Below are 20,660 nucleotides of genomic sequence, written 5' to 3' on the forward strand. Positions count from 1 at the left end.
GTGTTAATATTTTTACAGCCTCTAAAGTTTATTCTGCCCCCATTACAAATGGCAACCTTTCATTTTGCTTTGTTTTCCTTCACCTCTCCTATAGAGCTAACCCTGGACTTCATTTTCTACTCAGTTCTTGACAGTCCAGGCAATTAGAGAGACTTGGTTGATGTAGCAGTTAATTGTGTTCTGTTCTAAACACGTGAAAGGATTATTCACCTTTGGTTATGATGTAAGTTCCCATAGAACAAATGAAGTAAGATATCCAAAGGTCTGTCAGATTTGCTAATGTGTGCTGTTAACATTAGATTTCTTAACTCATCTTAGTAGACTGTAAATGATAGTTGTTTACTATGAATAAAGACATAAAATGAAATAAAATAGGATTCAGTAAGTGCTTATAAACTAAATGCAATATATGTATTTATTATATCAAATAAAATAATGTTCATAAATCTTATAACCACTTTAAATTTAATAAAATATTTATTTATAATAAATCTAAGCTCATATTTTATGTAGACATAGCAGTGATTAGTACCTGAACACTGGGAAATATGATTGTCTCTATTTTATATTTTAATGGCCAAAATAATCTGCATTACCACATGAGTAGAACAAAAATAATTTAAAAAGCAAAATGGCATTATACAAATGAACTTACTTACAAAACAGATAGAGACTCACAGACTTAGAAAATGAACTTATGGTTGCTGGGGGGAAGGGAGAGTTAGGGACTTTGGGAAGGTCATTACACACTGCTATATTTAACATGTATGAACAAGCACCTATGGTATAACAACAAGGACCTATGGTATGGCATAACTCTGCTAAATGTTATGTGCCAACCTGGATGGGAGAGGAGTTTGGGGGAGAATGGATACATGTATATATATGGCTGAGTTCCTTCACTGTTCATCTGAAACTATACCACAACATTGTTAGTTGGCTATACCCCAATACAAAATAAAAAGTTTAAAAATTTTTTAAAAAGTAAAATGGACATGAAAAGAGAAGTACAAAAGAATAAGATAAGCACTTCAAAGCATAAAATACACGTATGCATATAAAATTGTTCATAAAATGAGCTCTGATCATTTTACCCGATATGAACTTGAGTTATCTTCTAATCTAGGCTTTGTTGGAACATGGGAAAGCCAGGACCCAAAGAGGTCATGTTACTGTGTAAAGTCACAGAATAAGTAATGGACAAATTTTGCCCAGAATACTGACTTCCTGATTCTTACCTAGCAAGGACTCCATGTCAGTAAACAATTTTGTCAACTCATTTCCTTTTCATTGTTTTTTTTATTTTCAATAGGGAGACCCACGTGCAGTTGTGCACTGGGGTTCACTGGACCAAACTGTGGTAAGACAGTCTGTGAGGACTTTTGCCAAAATGGAGGGACCTGCAGTGTTACTGCTGGGAACCAGCCTTATTGCCACTGCCAGCCTGAACACACAGGAGACAGATGTCAATACTGTAAGTAAAAACAACACCCGTGAGGCAGTCTGACAACATGCTGTAAGGTGTTCATTAAGTCATCTCCATCACCTCAATTTCAGCCACCCCCTAGTTTTCAGATCCACCCCTTCTGTCACCCCAAACCTAATCATTCTTCTCATTGTTCCTCACCCATCTTTTATTTTAAAGATTCTGTTTCTTCTTTTTTTTTTTTTGCTACTAGGAAAAAAAAACAACTTCCAAATCCTTTATTTCACTCTGTAATGAATACAGCATCATGTAAACTTTACAATTTCAAGCTTTATATATTTTTTGCTTGGAACATCAAAGCAGTCACAATTCATAATTTATGTTTCTTCTTGTTTTAGCTTAGATTCCACGGTCCATCATTATAACTATTTGGTCCCTCCTCTCCTCTCTTTTGCTTTCCTAGGAAACCATAACCATTGTTAAACCCAACTCTTATCTCTTATCTGTCCTGAACTGGCACGCTACTGCTGAATGCAACTGGAAAAAAAAAAAAAGTAGACTGCTCTAACTGGAATTTTTGTCACTAATGTCATATGGGCACTTACTATGGTTTCTACTGTATTTCATGAGTCCATTCACCCTTCTAGATGTTTATGTCACATCTTCTCTTTTCCCCTCAAACCTCCAATACTTGTGCCCTAACTTTATTCCCAGCCTAGGAGCTTCCTTCCTATTTCATTGCTTAGGTGGTGCAGTGGTAAAGAATCCATCTGCCAATGCAGGAGACTCAAGAGACGTGGGTTTGATCCCTGGGTTGGGAAGATCTCCTGGAGTAGGAAATGGCAACCTGCTCCAGTATTCTTGCCTGGAAAATTCCATGGACAGAGGAACCTGACGAGCTACAGTCCACGGTGTCACAAAGAGTCATACACAACTGAGTGACAACACACACACACAGACACACACAAAATGGCCCCAAGCTCCCACCACCATATCCCTCAAACTACTTTGTCCTATGCTACACCTTCTGTCTTCTTTCTTATGACTAGGGACCCCTACTGTGTCTAATGCCATCCTGTCCATTCCTACCTTAGATGCCTCTTAACTATTCATTGTTGTTTAGTGGCTAAGTCATGACCAACTCTTTGCGACCCCATGGATTGCAACACACCAGTCCTTGTGCTTCACTGTCTCTCAGAGTTTGCTCAAACTCATGTACATTGAGTCAATGATGCCATCCAAACATCTCATCGTCTGTCATCCCCTTCTCCTCCAGCCCTCAGTCATTCCCAGCATCAGGGTCTTTTCCAATGAGTTGACTCTTCACATCAAGTGGTCAAAGTATTGGAGTTTCAGCTCAGCATCAGTCTTTCTAATGAATATTCAGGATTAATTTCCTTTAAGATTGACTAGTTTGATCTTCTTGCTGCCCAAGGGACTCTCGAGAGTCTTCTCCAGCAGCACAATTTGAAGGTATTAATTCTTTGGCACTCATCCTTCTTTATGGTTCAACTCTCACATCCATACATGACTACTGGTAAAAAAAACAGCTTTGACTATACAGACTTTTGTCAGTGAAGTGATGTCTCTGCATTTTAGTATGCTATCTAGGTTTGTTATAGCTTTTTTGCAAGGAACAAGTGTCTTTTAATTTCATGGCTGCAGTCACTGTCTGCAGTAATTTTGGAGCCCAAGAAAATAAAATCTGTTGCTATTTCAACTTTTTCCCCACATATTTTCCATGAAGTGATGGGACCAGATGCCATCATCTTAGTTTTTAGAATGTTGAGTTTTAAGCCAGCTTTTTCACTCTCCTCTTTCACCCTCATCAAGAGCCTCTTTAGTTCCTCTTCACTTTCTGCCATTAGAGTGGTATCATCTATACATCTGTCATTGTTGATATTTCTCCAGGCAATCTTGATTCCAGCTTGTCCTTCACCCAGTCCAGCATTTCTCATGATGTACTCTGCATACAAGTTAAATAAGCATGGTGACTATGTACAGCCTTGATGTACTCCTTATCCAATTTTGAACCAGTTCTCAAGGACACATCTTATACAACTGTCCCTCTTTCTTTTGCTTTATCAATATTTTTTCACTGCCTAATCCTTTCTTTAAAAACTCCTTTGTGATCACATCCTTTTCTAGATACAACTTTATTTCTCTGCTCATTGTTTGTTTTTCTAGTTAAAATATAGTTGTTCTATAATATTATATTAATTTCACATGTACAGCATAATGATTCAGTAATTTTTAGGTATGTGCTATTAAAATTTATTGCAAAATAATGATTATAACTCTCTGTGCTGTATAAGGTATCCTTGTTGCTTGTGTATTTTATACATAGTAGCTTATATCTCTTAATCTCAGACCCCTATCATGCCCCTTCCCCCTTTCCTGTCCTCACTGGTAACTACTAGTTTGTTTTCTATATCCATGAGTCTGTTTATTTTGTTATATGCGTTTATTTGTTTCATTCTTTAGATTCCACATACAAGTGATATCATACAGTATTTGTCCTTCTCTGTCTGTCTGACATCACTAAAATTAGTATTCTCTAGGTTCATCCACATTGCTGCAAATGGCAGAATTTCATTGTTTTTCTTGTCTAGCATTCCACTGTATGTATACATTTTCTTTATTCTTCTATTGATGGGCACTTGGGTTGCTTCCATATCTTGTCTGTTATAAATAGTGCTGCTGTGGACATTGGGATACATATATATTTTCAAATTAGTGCTTGTATTTTTTTCCAGATATATACCCAGTGTAGAATTGCTGGGTCATATGGCAGTGCTAATTTTAGATTTTGGAGGAAACTTCACACTGTTTTCCATTGTGGCTCCACCAATTTACATTCCCACCAACAGTGTAGGAAGGTTCCTTTTTCTCCATGTCTTTGCCAACTTTTGTTATTTGTAGACTTTTTGATGATAGTTATTCTGACAGGTGTGAGGTAATAACTCATTGTCTTGATACACATTTCTCTAATGCTTAATGGTGATCAGCATCTTTTTGTGTTAGCCTTCTGTATGTCTGTTTAGAAAAATTTCTTTTCAGATCTTCAGCTCATTTTTCAATCAGGTTGTTTGTTTTTTTAACATTGAGTTGTATAAACATTTATCTATGTTCAACATAAACTCCTAACTGACCATATCATTTGCAAATATTTACTCCCATTCAGTAGGTTGTCTTTTCATTTTGTCAGTGGTTTCCTATGTTATGCAGAAGCTTTTAAGTTTAATTAGGTCCCATTTGTTTATTTATTTTTTTTGCCTTAGGGCAGATCCAAAAAATATTCCTACAATTTAGGTCAAAGAGTAGTCCTGTGGTTTCAAGCTTTATATTTAGATCTTTAAACCATTTGAGTTTATTTTTACATGTGGTATGAGGCAGTGTTTTAATTTCATTGTTTTTCATGTAGCAGTCCAGCATTTTCACCACCACTTGTTGAAGAGACTGTCTTTTCTCCATGTATGTTCTCACCTCATTTATGATAAATTAACTGTAGATGCTTGAGATTATTTCTGGGCCCTCCTTTCTTTTCTATTGATTTTTGTGCCATTGTGCCAATACTGCACTGTCTTGATTACTGTAGTTTGAAATATAGTCTGAAGACTGTAAAGGTTATATCTCTAGCCTTGTCACCCCATGGCTTCCCCAATCAGGATTGCTTTGGTCATTTGGGGTCATTTGGGGTCATTTGTGGTCCCATATAAATGTTAAGGAGATCAAATCAGTCCATCCTAAAGGAGATCAGTCCTGAATATTCATTGGAAGGGCTGATGCTGAAACTCCAATATTTTGGCCACCTGATGCAAAGAACTAACTCATTGGAAAAGACCCTGATGCTGGGAAAGTTAGAAGGCTGGAGGAGAAGGGGATGACAGAGGATGAGATGGTTGGATGGCATCACCGATTTCATGGACATGAGGTTGAGCAGGCTCCAGGAGTTGGTGATTGATAAGGATGTCTGGCATGCTACAGTCCATGGGGTCACAAAGAGTCAGACATAACTGAGCAACTGAACTGACTGATAAATGTAAGGATTATTTGTTCTAGTTCTATGATAAATATGGTAGGTATTTTGACAGGGATTGCATTATATCTGTAAATAGCTTTGAGAAGTCTGGTCATTCTAACAATATTAATTCTTCCAATCCAAGAGCATGGATGTCTTTCCATTTCTTGTGTCATCTTCATTTTCCTTAAACGATGTCTGAGTTTTCAAAATATCGATCTTTCACCTCCTTAGTTATGTTTATTTTTATAAACATTTTATTCTTTTGATGTGATTGTAAACAGGATTTTTGTTTGTTTTCTCTTTGATGTTCCATTATTAGTGTATCAAAAAGCAACAGATTTCTGTATATTAATCTGTGTCTTTTATTAGAGAAGGTAATGGCACCCCACTCCAGTACTCTTGCCTGGAAAATCCCATGGACGGAGGAGCCTGGTATGCTATAGTCCATGGGGTCACTAAGAGTCGGACACGACTGAACGACTTCACTTTAACTTTTCCCTTTCATGCACTGGAGAAGGAAATGGCAACCCACTCCAGTATTCTTGCCTTGAGAATCCTAGGGAAGGCAGAGCCGGTGGGCTGCCATCTATAGGATCGCACAGAGTCGGACACGACTGAAGCGACTTAGCAGCAGTAGCAGTAGCAGTAGCAGCAATCTATGTCTTTTATTAGTTCTAATAGTTTTTGGGTGAAGGCTTTCGGATTGCCTACATAGAGTATCATGTCATCTGCAGTGACAGCTTTACCACTTCCCTTCTGATTTGGATATCTTTTATTTATTTTTCTTGTCTAATTGCTGTAGATAAAACTTCCAATACTATGCTAAATAAAAGTTATGAAAGCGGGCATCATTTTCAGTTCCTGAATTTAGAGGAAACACTTTCACTGTTGAGTGTGATGTTAGCTGTGACTTTGACATACATGGCCTTTATTATGTTGAGATATGCTCTCTCATCATTTTGATGAGAGTTGATTTTTTTTTTATAATGAATGGATGTTGAATTTTGCCAGTGCTTTTTCTGTGTCAATTGAGATTATCATGTAATTTTTTTCTTTCATTTTGTGGTATATCAAATTGATCGATTTGCAAATATTGAACAATGCTTGTACCTCTGGAATAAATCCATATTGACATGCTAATATTTTATTGAGAATCTTTGCATCAATATTCATCAAAGATCATGGCTTTTTATTTATTTATTTAATTTTTTGGTCTTGTCCATGTCTGGTTTTAATGTTAAGGTAATGATGACCTCATAGAATGAATATGGAAGCATTGAGTCCTCAGTTTTTTGGAATAATGTGAGAAGTATGTGTATTACTTTTTCCTTATATGGTCTGTGAACATATGATCATGGAGTTTTAAGAATTTTTATTATTATAAATTTGATTTACTATTTAGTGATCATTCTTTTCAAATTATCTGTTTCTTCTTGATTAAGTTTTGGTAGCTGGTTTGTTTCTAAAAAATTATCCATTTCTTCTAGATTGTACAATTTGTTGGCATATAACTGTCATATCCTCTTAAGATTTTTTCTATCTTTGTATTATCAGTTGTTCTTCCTCCTCTTTCATTTCTGATTTTGAGTCGTCTCTCTTTTCTTCTTGGTGAGCTTGGATAAAGGTTTATTGATTTTGTTCATATTTATCAAAAAGCCAGTTCACGGTTTCACTGATTTTTTTCTGTTGGGTTTCTTATTTTGATCTCTATTTCATTTGTTTACCCTCTGATCTTTGTAATTTCCTTTCTGATAGCTTTATGGGTATTTCAGGATATATGACTCTTTGTCTCTTGCTGCCTTTAGAATTATCTTTTTAACTTGTGACACTTAATTATATGTCTTAGTGTAGGTCTGTTCGGGTTCATCTTATTTGGAACCATGTGCTTCCTATATCTAGATATCTGTTTCCTTCTTCAGGTTTTGTAGGTTTTCAGCCATAATTTCCTCTAATACATTTTCAATCACTTTCACTCTTCTCCTTCTGGAATCCTTATAACGCAGATATTGGAATGCTTCACCTTATCATAGAGATCTCTTAAACTGTTTTCTTTTTTTTTAATTTATTTTTATTTTTGCTGTTTTGACTGTGTGATGTCCAATATTCTATTTCCAGAGAACTTATATTCTTTTCTGTTACTTACTCTACTATTCATTTCTTCTACTGCATTTTTATCTCCATTATTGAATTGTTCATTTCTGATTGGATTTTTTATACACTTTTGTGTTCCTTGTGAAATTTGTCACTGTATTCATCTATTATTTTCCTTATTCAGTTAACATTCTTATTACTAATACTTTGAATTATTCATTTGGTAAACTGTTTATTTCTGTCTCATTAATTTTTTCAGGATTTTTCTCTTGTTCTTTCAATTGAGTATAGTTCCTTCCTTTTTAATTTTGCTTAACTTTCTCTTCCTCTGTGAGTTATGTGAAACAGATGCCTGTTTCAGTCTTGAGGCCATTCTTATGTGGGAACATTCCTGCACAGGCTGTGTGTGCTCAGTGTGTGTGGTAGGAGAGCAGGATTTGTCTTGTATGCAAGTCATGTCTTTCCTCATGTTGTGCTGGCAGCTGTCACCTTGGTAGGGGCTCAGACTAGAGATGGAGGGGCTTCACCTGAAGCTGAGTGTGAGGCAAGTCTTTCTCCTTATCTATGGACATATTGGCTCTATCAGGGATGGGATACAATCCCAAGGTACTGAAGCAAAAGCTAGGAGGGTCATCCCCAAGGTACCTCAATTTTATTTACATGTGTGCTTTCCCCTCTTCCAGGACTGGGACCCTCTTCCCAGAGTTGGGTAGCCTCAAAGCATGAGGGTCAAACATGGGCTCTCAGTCCATGTCTCAGACAGAGGTTTGAGCTGTCTCTGCCTGAGATATCAGCAGTTATCTCCCTCATTCGGTTCAGATGCAGCCTCGGGTACAAGTTGCATTTGTCCCTCACAGCCAATCTTTCCTGTCAACTAAAAAATATAGTCATAATCTGAAAGTAGAGAGTTATTTTATTTGGTGGGAATATTTAGGACTCTGAACCTGGGAGACAGCATCTCAGTAGCTCTGAGAAAATTGCTCCAAGGAAGCGGGATGGGGAGTCAGGCTATATTCAAGTTTACAACAAAGGGAGCAGGCAGTCTGAACATCAAATATCAAATATCAAATTAAGAAATTTAACATTCTGTGTATGGGAAGATGCAAGCCTCTGCACTCACTGAATTCATTCCTTTCATATGCACCTCAGATAGCTGGGGCCAAAACCTGTTTCCTTGTTTACTTTAAGGAGTGTCAGATGGCTGCTTCTTGCATTCCCCAGCTCCTCAGCAATCACTATGGTGGGTGGTGTCATCTGCTGGATCACAATTTTGGGAACCTTCATTCACATTTGGAGGCCAGGGAGCATTTCTCACTTGTTGGTATAGCAGGAGATATTTTCATTTCATACTCCCCATCGCCTCCACTGTCCCTGGCCTGTTGTAGAATTGCACTGCAGGGCAGGTGGGGCTGCATGGACTCTCTGCATACATGGGATATGGGCAGTGGAGGACTGGTCACTCTCAGAGACCTGGGTGCTTCTGATGCACCACTTGAGTAAGCTTCAACAATGACCATAGCTTCCCCATCCGGGCTCTGATCTGGGGCCTGTCACCTCTGTTCCTATAGTTGAGTTTTCTCCCCAGTTGTGACAGCCTCAGATCCAATTCTGCCCTGTGACCTGCAGCATGCAGGCCTGGAAAGCCAGCCAGCAGGCAGGAGGCTTCAGTCTGTCCTTTCCACTCTTCCTTGAGGGTAAGCCAATATGCATGCTCTCCTTAAGAGCAGTGATTCCCACAGCCTGTTAGTGTCAGGGGTCCTCCAACCAGCCAAGGGGGCTTATCTCCTCTGCTTAGGACCCAAGCACATTCTTGGCACACTGAATGATGTTCAAGCAATGCCAACTAAGATCCTACATAACACAAACCCTACCTACTATCCAAGCTGTTTTTGAACCTTCTCCTTTATTCAAGTAAAACCACATGGATTATTCTTCTCCATGGGTCAACTTCCCTGGCTTGTGTCTTTCTCATGCTGACTTTCTCATCCTTTGAAATGCAATTTCTCCTCACCTTCATCTCTCAATGCCAAATCCTATCCATCAGTTTTTGTCCAGCTCAAAAATCATTTCTTTTTTGAAGTTGTTCATAACCACCCTCAAGTTGAACTAATCTCTCTCTTTTCTAAATTTTCAAGACTGCTCTGTATTTCTTTTTAGCTCTGTTCACTTTTACTTGTCTGGGATCACCTCTTTTAGACCACACCCAACAGTGGTGTTTGTTTAATAAACAAATATTGATACATAATCATACATAAGTAAATGAGAGCAGTTTGGAGGCAAGTTTATAAAAGAATAATCCATTTAATGCACAAAAGCTACATTTAATCAGAGTACAATTGAAATGGGAAACCGAGTTCTGTTTGCTGAGCCAAAGAATGAACTTCGCAAACTCACGAACACTCACACAGGCAGAGTTTATTTTTAGAGGATAGAGATACAAAGCTCTCAGCATAGACACTGAGAGGGGATGAAGTGCCCCAAAAGGTGGGGATTACAGCAGTATATATTTTTACTAGTATTGATCTGTACATCTTTGGTTGGTTCGTGACTTTAATATATGTCATTTTTGATCAATCAGTTTAAAGATTACAGTCCCTAATTTGACATCTTTATGGCTTTTTTTATCTCCAATTTTTAAGTTTTCTCTGACATTGAGTCATCAGCCTGTGACCCTTTTCCTTGACCCCAGGCAATTGTCGAAGGACCAGATGTATATTTAAAAGTTAACGGACCCCCTGATGTTCTTCTTGATAAGCTGGACAGGAGTTAATGATTGTACCATCCTGGGTCTGAATGTTTTATGACTTACCAGACCAGAGAGGCATTCTTCTGAATGCCTGGAAATTGGAACAAAGAATTTAGCTTTAGGTTAAAGAAGTGAGAAGCTTACTTGGGAAGGAAAAAATTGAAATTAAAAGAAAAAATAACAAGGAACCGAGGTTTCAGAGTCCTATACTGTCTAGCAATATCTGCCTCACCGTCATCTGGTATTTTTGTGTGGAGCTGTCTCCCAGTTCCCGATTGATCTATCATCATGGAACACCAGTCTTTTTTTTTTTTCTTTTTTTTTAAGTTGAAGCATCAGTATATTTGACTTTTTTTTTTTTTTTAACCAAGTTTAAAAAATACTGTGTGGCCATCTTTATAAGGATTTATATTCTTGAAAAGAATAAATTCAGTTAGCTTATATTTTAGTTGGCAACTTTATAAAATCAAAGTCTGAGGTAACCTGATGCATTATAAAAGGCAGCGTTAGAATTTTATTATCACTATTAGCAGTCATAGCACTTCTCACACCTTACAGCAAAGCACTTATTAAAATTAACCAATTAATCCTTAGGCAGAGGTTAAATAACTTGCTCAAGGTCCCAGAGAAGTAATATCACAGTCAGAATTGGACCCCAGGATTTGTTGATCAAAGTATCAACAAACATCCGTGCAGTTTGTTGATGCTGGTTTTTGGCAGCAAAATAAGTCTATGGACAATGTCATCAAAATGATAAATCCAACAATTGGCAAAAGCATAATAAATTTAGGAGCTATTAGGTGTGAGTAGGCAAGGTTCAATGGACCTGGTGTTCTGTCAAAACTGTATCTTGCATATGCAAAATCTTCTCTCTATGAATGAAGAAGTGACAGAATGGTTCATTACAGTGCCTAATTAAAGATCCATTAGTGGGAGGTAAAAACATCATTTCTTAGTTATGCTGAGTAAAAGCATTTCACAACCCTAATGGCAATATAAAATCCTGAGGTCTGAAGTGCAAATTAATTTTAACACCAGCGCCCAGGGAGGAAAGACATAGATAAATAATGGCAAAAGTAAAATTAAGTGTTCTTTTAGTCAAGCAAATATAGCTCCAATTCATGCAGTTCTGGAGCAAGGATTTCCAGTGTACATAAAAAAAAAAAAAAAAAAGCATAGCACTTTTCATTTAAATCTGGATGTTAACTATGAGGTCAACAAATTTGAGGTTATTTATAATTAAACAGTAATGATATTAGGGCAAAGGAGCCAATGAGGATCAACTCAATCAATGTCTAAGTGCCAGGTATTCAAATAAAATGGCAATCTGTTTGTCATTTCACTGATATTTTCAAAGTCCTCTAGTGACCTGCCTGAAAAATCATTAAAATTTCAATTAGAACTCAGTTTATTAAAAATATACCTGTGTGATTTACTCCCACTGCTTCCAGTAAGTACAGACATAAAGCAGCATCTCAAGTTTATAAAATTTGGAGTATCTGACAATAATCCATAATCATCTGTTGTAACTGGTATTAGAATCATAGCCTATCAAGTAACTTATAAAAGTTATGAACTATACTTTTGAACCTACCTACCATATGTGAAAACACATGGAATTATTTTTACCACTTTCCTTCTAGACCAATCGTATACCATTAGTCAGCTAGTCAGTGAACATGTTTTGATGTTTACAGTGAAGCTATCACTATGTTAGGCATGGAAGAAACAATGATGCCAATATATTTCTTGCTGTCAAAGGACTTACAGTCTAATGTGTGATTCTGAAAAAGAAGCAATAATTTTAGTGAACAGTTCAAGGAAACACAAAGACCAAAACACAAGAAAGAACACAGAATTTAGCCAATAGAAAAGATTTCTTGAAGGAATTATCACCTAAGCTAAGACCAGAAGAAACAAAAGCTAACCAGGTGAAGAGACAATGCAGGGTGAGGAACAGCATTTGCAAAGGCCCAAAATGGAAAGCCTTTTGAAATTTACTTTTTCTTTTGCTATTTGATTTTCCCAGCGGAGGGCTAGCAGGAGACATAACAATCATTGAATATATATAATGCATTGATTACAGAGATATATGCTGTAATGCATAATTTTATCTGATATATGAATATATGATTTTATGGCAAATGCTCATACAGCACTGTAAGGTTAGTATTTTTAGTCCAGCCTTACAAATGCCAAGAAACGAAATGAAGCCATTCTCCCTGATCTGTCAAGTTAGACAACATAGGAACTACAGTTTACAGCATTGCAGGTCTGACTCCTTGAGGCTTCTGGTGTATTTGCTTGTCATTTAATAGCTTGTCCACTCTTTTGCATCTTTTTAGACTCATTATGAGAAACCTCAAAGCTCAGGTGGCAAATGTCTCAACGTGGGCTATTCAAGTTTCTACTCCATTGAAGAGAAGTGTTAGTCATTATTTTAATCTTGACTTCATTAAGACTATGGCAGGCCCAGGCTGAGGAGACCAAAAGGGGCGGACTTTCATAATGGCCAGAAAGATAGAATAGAATCTTTTCTTTTTGATTAGTATGAAAGACAATAAGAATTGATCCTTGAACTCTAAGAAAGAACCATGACTTAAAAGTGAAGTTATCGATTAGGACTTACTAATTCCTAATATTCAAGTATTCTGTTTTTTTTTAGAATACTCACACCTAGAGTATGAAAGCATGTCAGAACCCTGTCCACTGATTCTTTTTCTCTTGGTGAGAAAATAAGCATTGTCTTCATTCAGGCCCTCATCATCTCTTGCTTGGATTATTACAACACATTCCCTTATGCACCTTTTCTTCCAACCTTGGGAATCTGTTCACTGTATCTAAAATGTGCCCCTTTTGAATGTACCTCTTTTTTTTTACACATGGTATCCTGAATATCTGCCAAGTCTAACTCCCTGGCTTTCTCTTCTTAAGTTCCCTTTGCTCTAGGACATTCAGCACATCTCTGTTCACTTTCACTCTGTGTTAATATCAGCATTCATATTCTCAACTCTCTATCCCAGTCGAGTATGAAACAGGCCTTGGTGTTTTGCATATCTCATCAATCTTGGGAATTAACTCACTGCCTAGACTTAGTAGATCAAGTATGTGTCAAGTATATGTCAAGTATGTTAGTAGTCAAGTATGTGAGTGAATGTAAACCAAATAGAAGGGTTCTGTTTCCAGCCTGTTTGGCTTAGTTATTTTCTGTACTTTGACAAGATTCCACTCAAAAGGCAGAGCCAGAGTTCTGGGCCATCTTTACTTACTAGCTCATTAAGATCCATACTCCATGAGAAACTTTGTGCCTATGACTATTTTTGTTTTTTTTATTTGTAGGTTATCTTTTTTTGTTTGTTTGTTTAAGTTTATTTTATTCAACTATAGTTGATTTACAATGTCATGTGAATTTATACTGTATAGCAAAGTGATTCAGTTTTATACACACACACACACAAATATATATATATATATATATTCTATGAGTTAGTTTTATTTATTTAATTTTAAACTTTTTAATTTATATTGAAGTATAGCCAATTAACAATGTTGTGATAGTTTCAGGTGGAAAGCAAAGGGAGTAGGGGGAAGAGATAGGGAGTTTGTGACCAGTGTGTACACTCTGCTATGTTTAAAATGGATAACCAACAAGGACCTACTGTATAGCTCAAGGAACTCTGCTCAACATTATGTGGCATCCAAGATGGGAAGGGAGTTTGGGGGAGAATGAATACATGTATACGTTTGGCTGAGTCCCTTTGTGCCTGTGTTTTAAGTTTGAAAAATATAGGGAAAAAATATAGTTAGGTTTAAATTAACGTGTGAAGGAAGATAAATACATTTCTTTTCTCATGTGACCAGGATAGAGAATAGTGAGCTAAAGGGAGAAAATGTAATAACATTATTATTTTTACTCTAGATATTTTAGAAGAAATTGTCAGTTATAAAAAAAATTTGTTGGACGTAATTTTGATTCAGTAGTAAAACTGGAGTTACTAAAAACAGATTTTACTATAATGCTGTGCCTTCATTTAAAGTAAATGTAAAAATAATAATAAGAGGGGAAATATTCAGGGAAAATGTGGTAATATAAAATAATTTATTGGGAACTGAAGTAAGTCTAAGGAGATAGTATGTCATATGTGAGTCAAAGTACCTAAGTTTGATTATTAAAATTAATTTATTCAACTGATGTATAGTGAACATTTCTGGGTCTCATTTATTGTTCTAGGCATTAGAGATATATCAGTATCAAGGTTCTTTGGAAGATACATGCCCTATTTAATTTTAGGTGAATAGAAAACCAAATGATATATCTTTTCAGATTAAATGCTATGAATTAAGGGTTATATCCTCAAAAAATGATTCGGTGGAGATTGGAAATGGACTTTAATCAACATTATTTAGAACAATACTTATTATTTTATACAATTACATTTCAAATTCCAACAACATGTTCATAAAGTTAATTATGAATAAACATTTATGTCTATGTCATATAACTTAGTGTACTTGTTTTAATAATTAACTTTTAGTAATTATATTTACCAATTTCAGTAAGCAGTCTCAAAAATAAAGATTGCTTATTGAAACCTGCTGGCTTTATAGAAGCAACTTTCTTCTATGCAAGCTTCATTTGATTTTGAGACAACTTTAATCTCATAAAACTTTTGAAACAGTGCTTCACCTGTTATGCCAAGTTTAGGTGGCTTCTTTTCCCACTTTTATGCCACATTAGCTCTACCAGCAGATATTTGATCTTTTTCCAACTTAAGAAAGAGGAGATAACAAAGCAATATGAAGACTACGAAAAATAGCTTAAATATTGCCTAGTTGAAAGTTGAAAGTAACCTGTTACACAAATTAGTTCAGTAAAGTTCTGTTGCTCAGTCGTGTATGACTCTTTGTGACCCCATGAACTGCAGTATACCAGGCTTCCCTGTCCATCACCAACTCCCGGAGCTTGCTCAAACTCATGTCCAGAGAGTCGGTGATGCCATCCAACCATCTCATCCTCTGTCATCACCTTCTCCTCCCAATTTCAATCTTTCCCAGCATCAGGGTCTTTTCTAATGAGTCAGTTCTTCGCATCAGGTGGCCAAAGTATTGGAGTTTCAGTTTCAGCATCAGTCCTTCCAGTGAATATTCAGGACAAATTTCCTTTAGGATTGACAGGTTTGATTTCCTTGCAGTCCAAGGGACTCTCAAGAGTCTTCTCCAACACCACAGTTCAAAACCATTAATCTTTCAGTGCTCAGCCTTCTTTATGATCCAAATCTCACATCCAAACATGACTACTGGAAAAACCATAGCTTTCACTAGATGGACCTTGTTGGGAAAATAATATCTCTGCTTTTAAATATGCTGCCTAGGTTTGTCATAGTTTTTCTTCCAAGGACCAAATATCTTTTAATTTCATGGCTGTAGTCATCATCTGCAGTAATTTTGGAGCACAAGAAAATAAAAGCTGTCACTGTTTCATTGTTTCTCCATTTATTTGACATAAAGTAATGGGACTGGATGCCATGATCTCAGTTTTTTGAATGTTGAGTTTTAAGCCAACTTTTTCACTCTCCTCTTTCACTTTCATCAAGAGGTTATTTTGTTCCTCTTCATATTCTGCCATAAAGGTGGTGTCATCTGCATACTTGAGGTTATTGATATTTCTCTCAGCAATCTTGATTCCAGTGTGTGCTTCATCCAGCCCAGCATTTTGCATGATGTACTCTGCATATAAATGAAATAATCAGGGTGATGATATACAGCCTTGATGTACTCCTTTCCCAATTTGGAACCTGTCTGTTGTTCCATGTCCTGTTCTAACTGTTGCTGCTTGACCTGCATACAGATTTCTCAGGAGGCAGGTCAGGTGATCTGGTATTCCCATCTCTTTCAGAATTTTCCACAGTTTGTTGTGATCCACACAGCCAAAGGCTTTAGCATAGTCAATGAAGCAGAAGTAGATGTTTTCCTGGAACTCTCTGGCTTTTTCTATGATCCAACAGATGTTGGCAATTTGATCTCTGGTTCCTCTGACTTTTCTAAATGCATCTTGTACATCAAGAAGTCCTTGGTTCATCTACTGTTGAAGCCTAGCTTGAACGATTTTGACCATTAGCTTACTAGCATGTGAAATAACTGCAATTGTACAGTAACTTGAGCATTCTTTGGCATTTCCCTTCTTTGGGATTGGAATGAAAACTGACCTTTTCCAGTCTTGTGGCCCCTGCTTAGTTTTCCAAATTTGCTGTTGTATCAAGTGCAGCACTTTAATAGCATCATCATTTAGGATTTGAAGTAGCTCAACTGAAATTCTATCACCTCCACTAGCTTTGTTCATAGTGATGCTTCCTAAGGCCCACTTGACTTCTCACTCTAGGATGTCTGCCTCTAAGTGAGTGAGCACACCATAGAAAGAAGAGCACAACTTTTCTTAAATCAAAACAATGCATTCATAATTTTATTCATTCAGTTACATTGTCATGAATGCAAAAATATAATTATCATAAACCTTGATTTAAATAAATTAATATATTACGATCCATTGTTTTCTAACAAATGAATACTAAAAAGAGTAAATTTAAATAAAAAGGAAATACCAAAGATAGCCAATAATTTCTTACAGTAAGATGCTTAGTTTTATGAAAATGAACTATTATTACAAAAACCTGCCACTGAAAAATCAGATATATCATAAGTATAGGACACTCTGCAAAATAAAATTTACTTAGGTGAGAATAGAATTAGAAATTAATGCAAAGTTCAAGTAGCTAAATTTGAATTTTCAGATATGCATTACTATTTGAAGATCTATGACTAAATCTATGATAATAAGAATCTAATTTTCAGGTAAAAGAAGTAATTTGTACTTTATTTATTGGTTTTAAGAACTCAGAAAACCTATATTGTAATGATCTGAGGGCAAGCTTTCCTTGCAAATGAGTGATATAAATAAGAAACATAGTGCTAGAAACAGCTTGGTGTGGAGATGATCACATAATAAATGGCACAGTGCTTATTTAAATGACTACTCGAAAACTCAGGTCACTTTCATGATAACTTCTGGATCATGAATGACTATTAAGCTAGAATTTTTTCAACTTCAGGTGTCAGTGTTTCTTAAATTGAAAGGCAGTATAGGTTTCTGATCCTTTTAAGAATCTCTTGTCCAAATAAAACAAATATGTAAGATATTTTGCATATAATTTCAGCATGGTTTGAAATTTTCTTGGTTAGATACCCTAAATTTAAAGGAATCTGTCAAGTTGGAATCCAGATCTGAGGAATAAATATTGGGTTTGGAGGTGATAATGTAGAATTAAAAAATTAAAACATTGTTTCAGAATCATTTAAAATTATACAAAGCAGACATTTTTGGATTAGCCAATAGTATTCTACAGTTTTGGGTAGATTTTCAAATATTTTCCTTATCAAGGTTAAACTCATCTACATGATTTATAAAAACAATAATGATAGTAATTTAACTATCTGCTTTTCATAGTTATCTCAAGTTAGGTAATCTATAAAAAGGTTCTTTTACATTTTAAAATTAAATGCACATATTTATATTTTAATAAATATTTTGAGTTCTATAATTTATAATATATAATAAGTGTGTGTTATAATATGTATTTTAGGTAATATATATTCAGATAATATATAATTTGGATAATGCAAAATTAATTTACTAATATTACAGCATTCATATTTATAGTCTCAGATTTTTAAAATAATTTCTGTAATAATCCATGAATTTAGAATGAAATTCTATATAGAGTTACATAAAAGTAAATAGAACAGAAAAATCAGGTTCTTTTATTGAAGAGCATAGTCTTTTGAATAGGTTGACTTTCATATACAAGTTAGGCAGTGACTATAATGTGAAATGTCGGAAGCTGAAAAGTTTAGTCTAACTCGATGGAAAGCCCGTTTCTGGAAATTAGGTAGGTCATATCTTTTCTTCACTCAGCAGTCTGGAGTATCTGGCAGTTGGTTCATTGATCCAGTAGCTGAGTGTCGATTTTATGTAGGCCAAATTGCCAACATCCGTTGAATCATAGAAAAAACAAGAGAATTTCAGACAAATATCTACTTCTGCTTTATTGATTATGCCAAAGACTTTCACTGTGTACATCACAACAAATTGTGGGAAATTCTTCAAGAGATGGGAATACCAGACCACCTTACCTGCCTCCTGAGAAATCAGTATACAGGTCAAGAAGCAGTAGTTAGAACCGGACTTGGAACAACAGACTGGTTCCAAATTGGGAAAGGAGTACATCAGGGCTGTATATTGTCACTCTGCTTATTTAAATTATGCAGAATACATTATGAGAAACACTGGGCTGGATGAAGTACAAGCTGGAATCAAGATTGCTGGGAGAAATATCAATAACTTCAGATACTCAGATGACGTCACCCTGATGGGAGAAAGTGAAGCATAATTGAAGAACCTCAACGAAAGTGAAAGAGGAGAGTGAAAAAGTTGGCTTAAAACTCAACATTCAAAAAATGAAGATCATGGTATCCAGTCCCATCACTTCATGTCACAGATGGAGAAACAATGGAAACAGTGACAGACTTTATTTTCTTGGGCTCTAAAATCACTGCCGATGGTGACTGTAGCCATGAAATTAAAAGACGCTTGCTCCTTTGAAGAAAAGCTATGACAAACATACCATATTAAAAAGCAGAGACTTTGCTGACAAAGGCCCATCTATTCAAAGCTATGGTTTTTCCGGTAGTCATGTATGGATGTGAGAGTTGGACTATAAAGAAAGTTTAGTGCCAAAGAATTGATGCTTTTGAACTGTGGTGTTGGAGAAGACTCTTGAGAGTCCCTTGGACTGCAAGGAGATCAAACCAGTCCATCCTAAAGGAAATCAGTCCTGAATATTCACTGGAAGGGCTGATGCTGAAACTCCAATATTTTGGCCACCTGATGCAAAGAACTGACTCATTAGAAAAGACCCTGATGCCTAGAAAGATTGAAGGCAGCAGGAGAAGGGGATGACAGAGGATGAGATGGTTGGATGGCATCCCCGACTCAATGGACATGAGTTTGAACAAGCTCCAGGAGTCGGTGATGGACAAGGAAGCCTGGCAAGCTGCAGTCTGTGGGGTCACAAAGAGTCAGACATGACTGAGAAATTGAAATGAACTGACTGAGATATGCAAGAGCCCTTTTACTAGGTCTTGATGGCATTTGTCTTTGCTTTCCACCTGATTTTCATCCCTCTCTATATACATATGTACATATGTATGTACATATCAATATAAAGATACATATGTATTATATGTTTTGCAAGGCAACATACTGAAGGAAAACTAGGAGGCAAGTATATCTAATTATATCAGAAATCATTACTTCTTATTTTTTCTTTGTTTACTGGAGTGTAATTGCTTTACAATTTTGTGTTACTTTCTCCTGTACAACAGTGAATCAGCTATGTGTACAAATATCCCCACCCTCTTGAGTCTCCCTCCCACCTCCCCTCACTCCTAGGTCATCACAGAACACTGAGCTGAGCTTTCTGTACCATATAGCAGCTTCCCACTAGCTATCTATTTGACTCATGATAATGTATATATGTCAATGCTACTCTCCCAATTTGTTCCATCCTCCCTTTTTCCCACTGTGTTCATATGTCCATTCTCTATGTAGGCATCTCTATTCGTGCCCTGAAAATAGATTCATCGGTACCCTTTTTCTGTATTCCATATATATGTGGTATTATATGATATTTGTGTTTCTCTTTTTCTGACTTATTTCACTCTATCACGAACCTCCATCCACAGTTCATCAGGCACTCTTCTATCAGATCTAGTCCCTAAAATCTATTTCTCACTTCCACTGTATAGTCATTAGGGGTTTGATTTAGGTCATACCTGAATGGTCTAGTGATTTTCCCTATTTTCTTCAATTTAAGTCTGAATTTGGAAATAAGGAGTTCATTATCTGAGCCACAGTCAGCTCCCAGTCTTATTTTTGCTGACTGTATAGAGCTTCTCTACCTCTGGCTGGAAAGAAAACAATCAGTCTGATTTTGGTGTTGACCATCTGGTAATGTTCATGGGTAGAGTCTTCTCTTGTGTTGTTGGAAGAGGGTGTTTGTTATGACCAGTGCGTTCTCTTGGCAAAACTCTATTAGCCTTTGCCCTGCTTCATTCTGTACTCCAAGGCCAAATTTGCCTGTTACTCCAGATGTTTCTTGACTTCCTACTTTTGCATTCCAGTCCCATATAATGAAAAGGACATCTTTTTTGGGTGTTAATCTAGAAAGTCTTGTAGGCCTTCATAGAACCGTTCAACTTCAGCTTCTTCAGTATTACTAGTCAGGGCATAGACTTGGATGACCATGCTATTGAATGGT

At 36.3% G+C, this 20,660-nt stretch overlaps 1 protein-coding gene across 1 annotated transcript in view; it reads left to right on the top strand.

Annotated features, from left to right (window-relative positions):
• Window positions 1–20,660, top strand: part of LRP1B (LDL receptor related protein 1B) — a 2,070,111-nt gene that overhangs the window by 1,987,167 nt on the left and 62,284 nt on the right. Inside the window, exon 84 of the mRNA XM_081584839.1 lies at window positions 1,313–1,474. Coding sequence (XP_081440965.1) covers window positions 1,313–1,474 — 162 coding nt within the window. The remainder of the gene's footprint in view (window positions 1–1,312; window positions 1,475–20,660) is intronic.

Source organism: Giraffa tippelskirchi, chromosome 3 (assembly GCF_054371585.1).
Source record: "Giraffa tippelskirchi isolate mGirTip1 chromosome 3, T2T-mGirTip1v1.2.pri, whole genome shotgun sequence".
Taxonomy (NCBI): domain Eukaryota; kingdom Metazoa; phylum Chordata; class Mammalia; order Artiodactyla; family Giraffidae; genus Giraffa; species Giraffa tippelskirchi.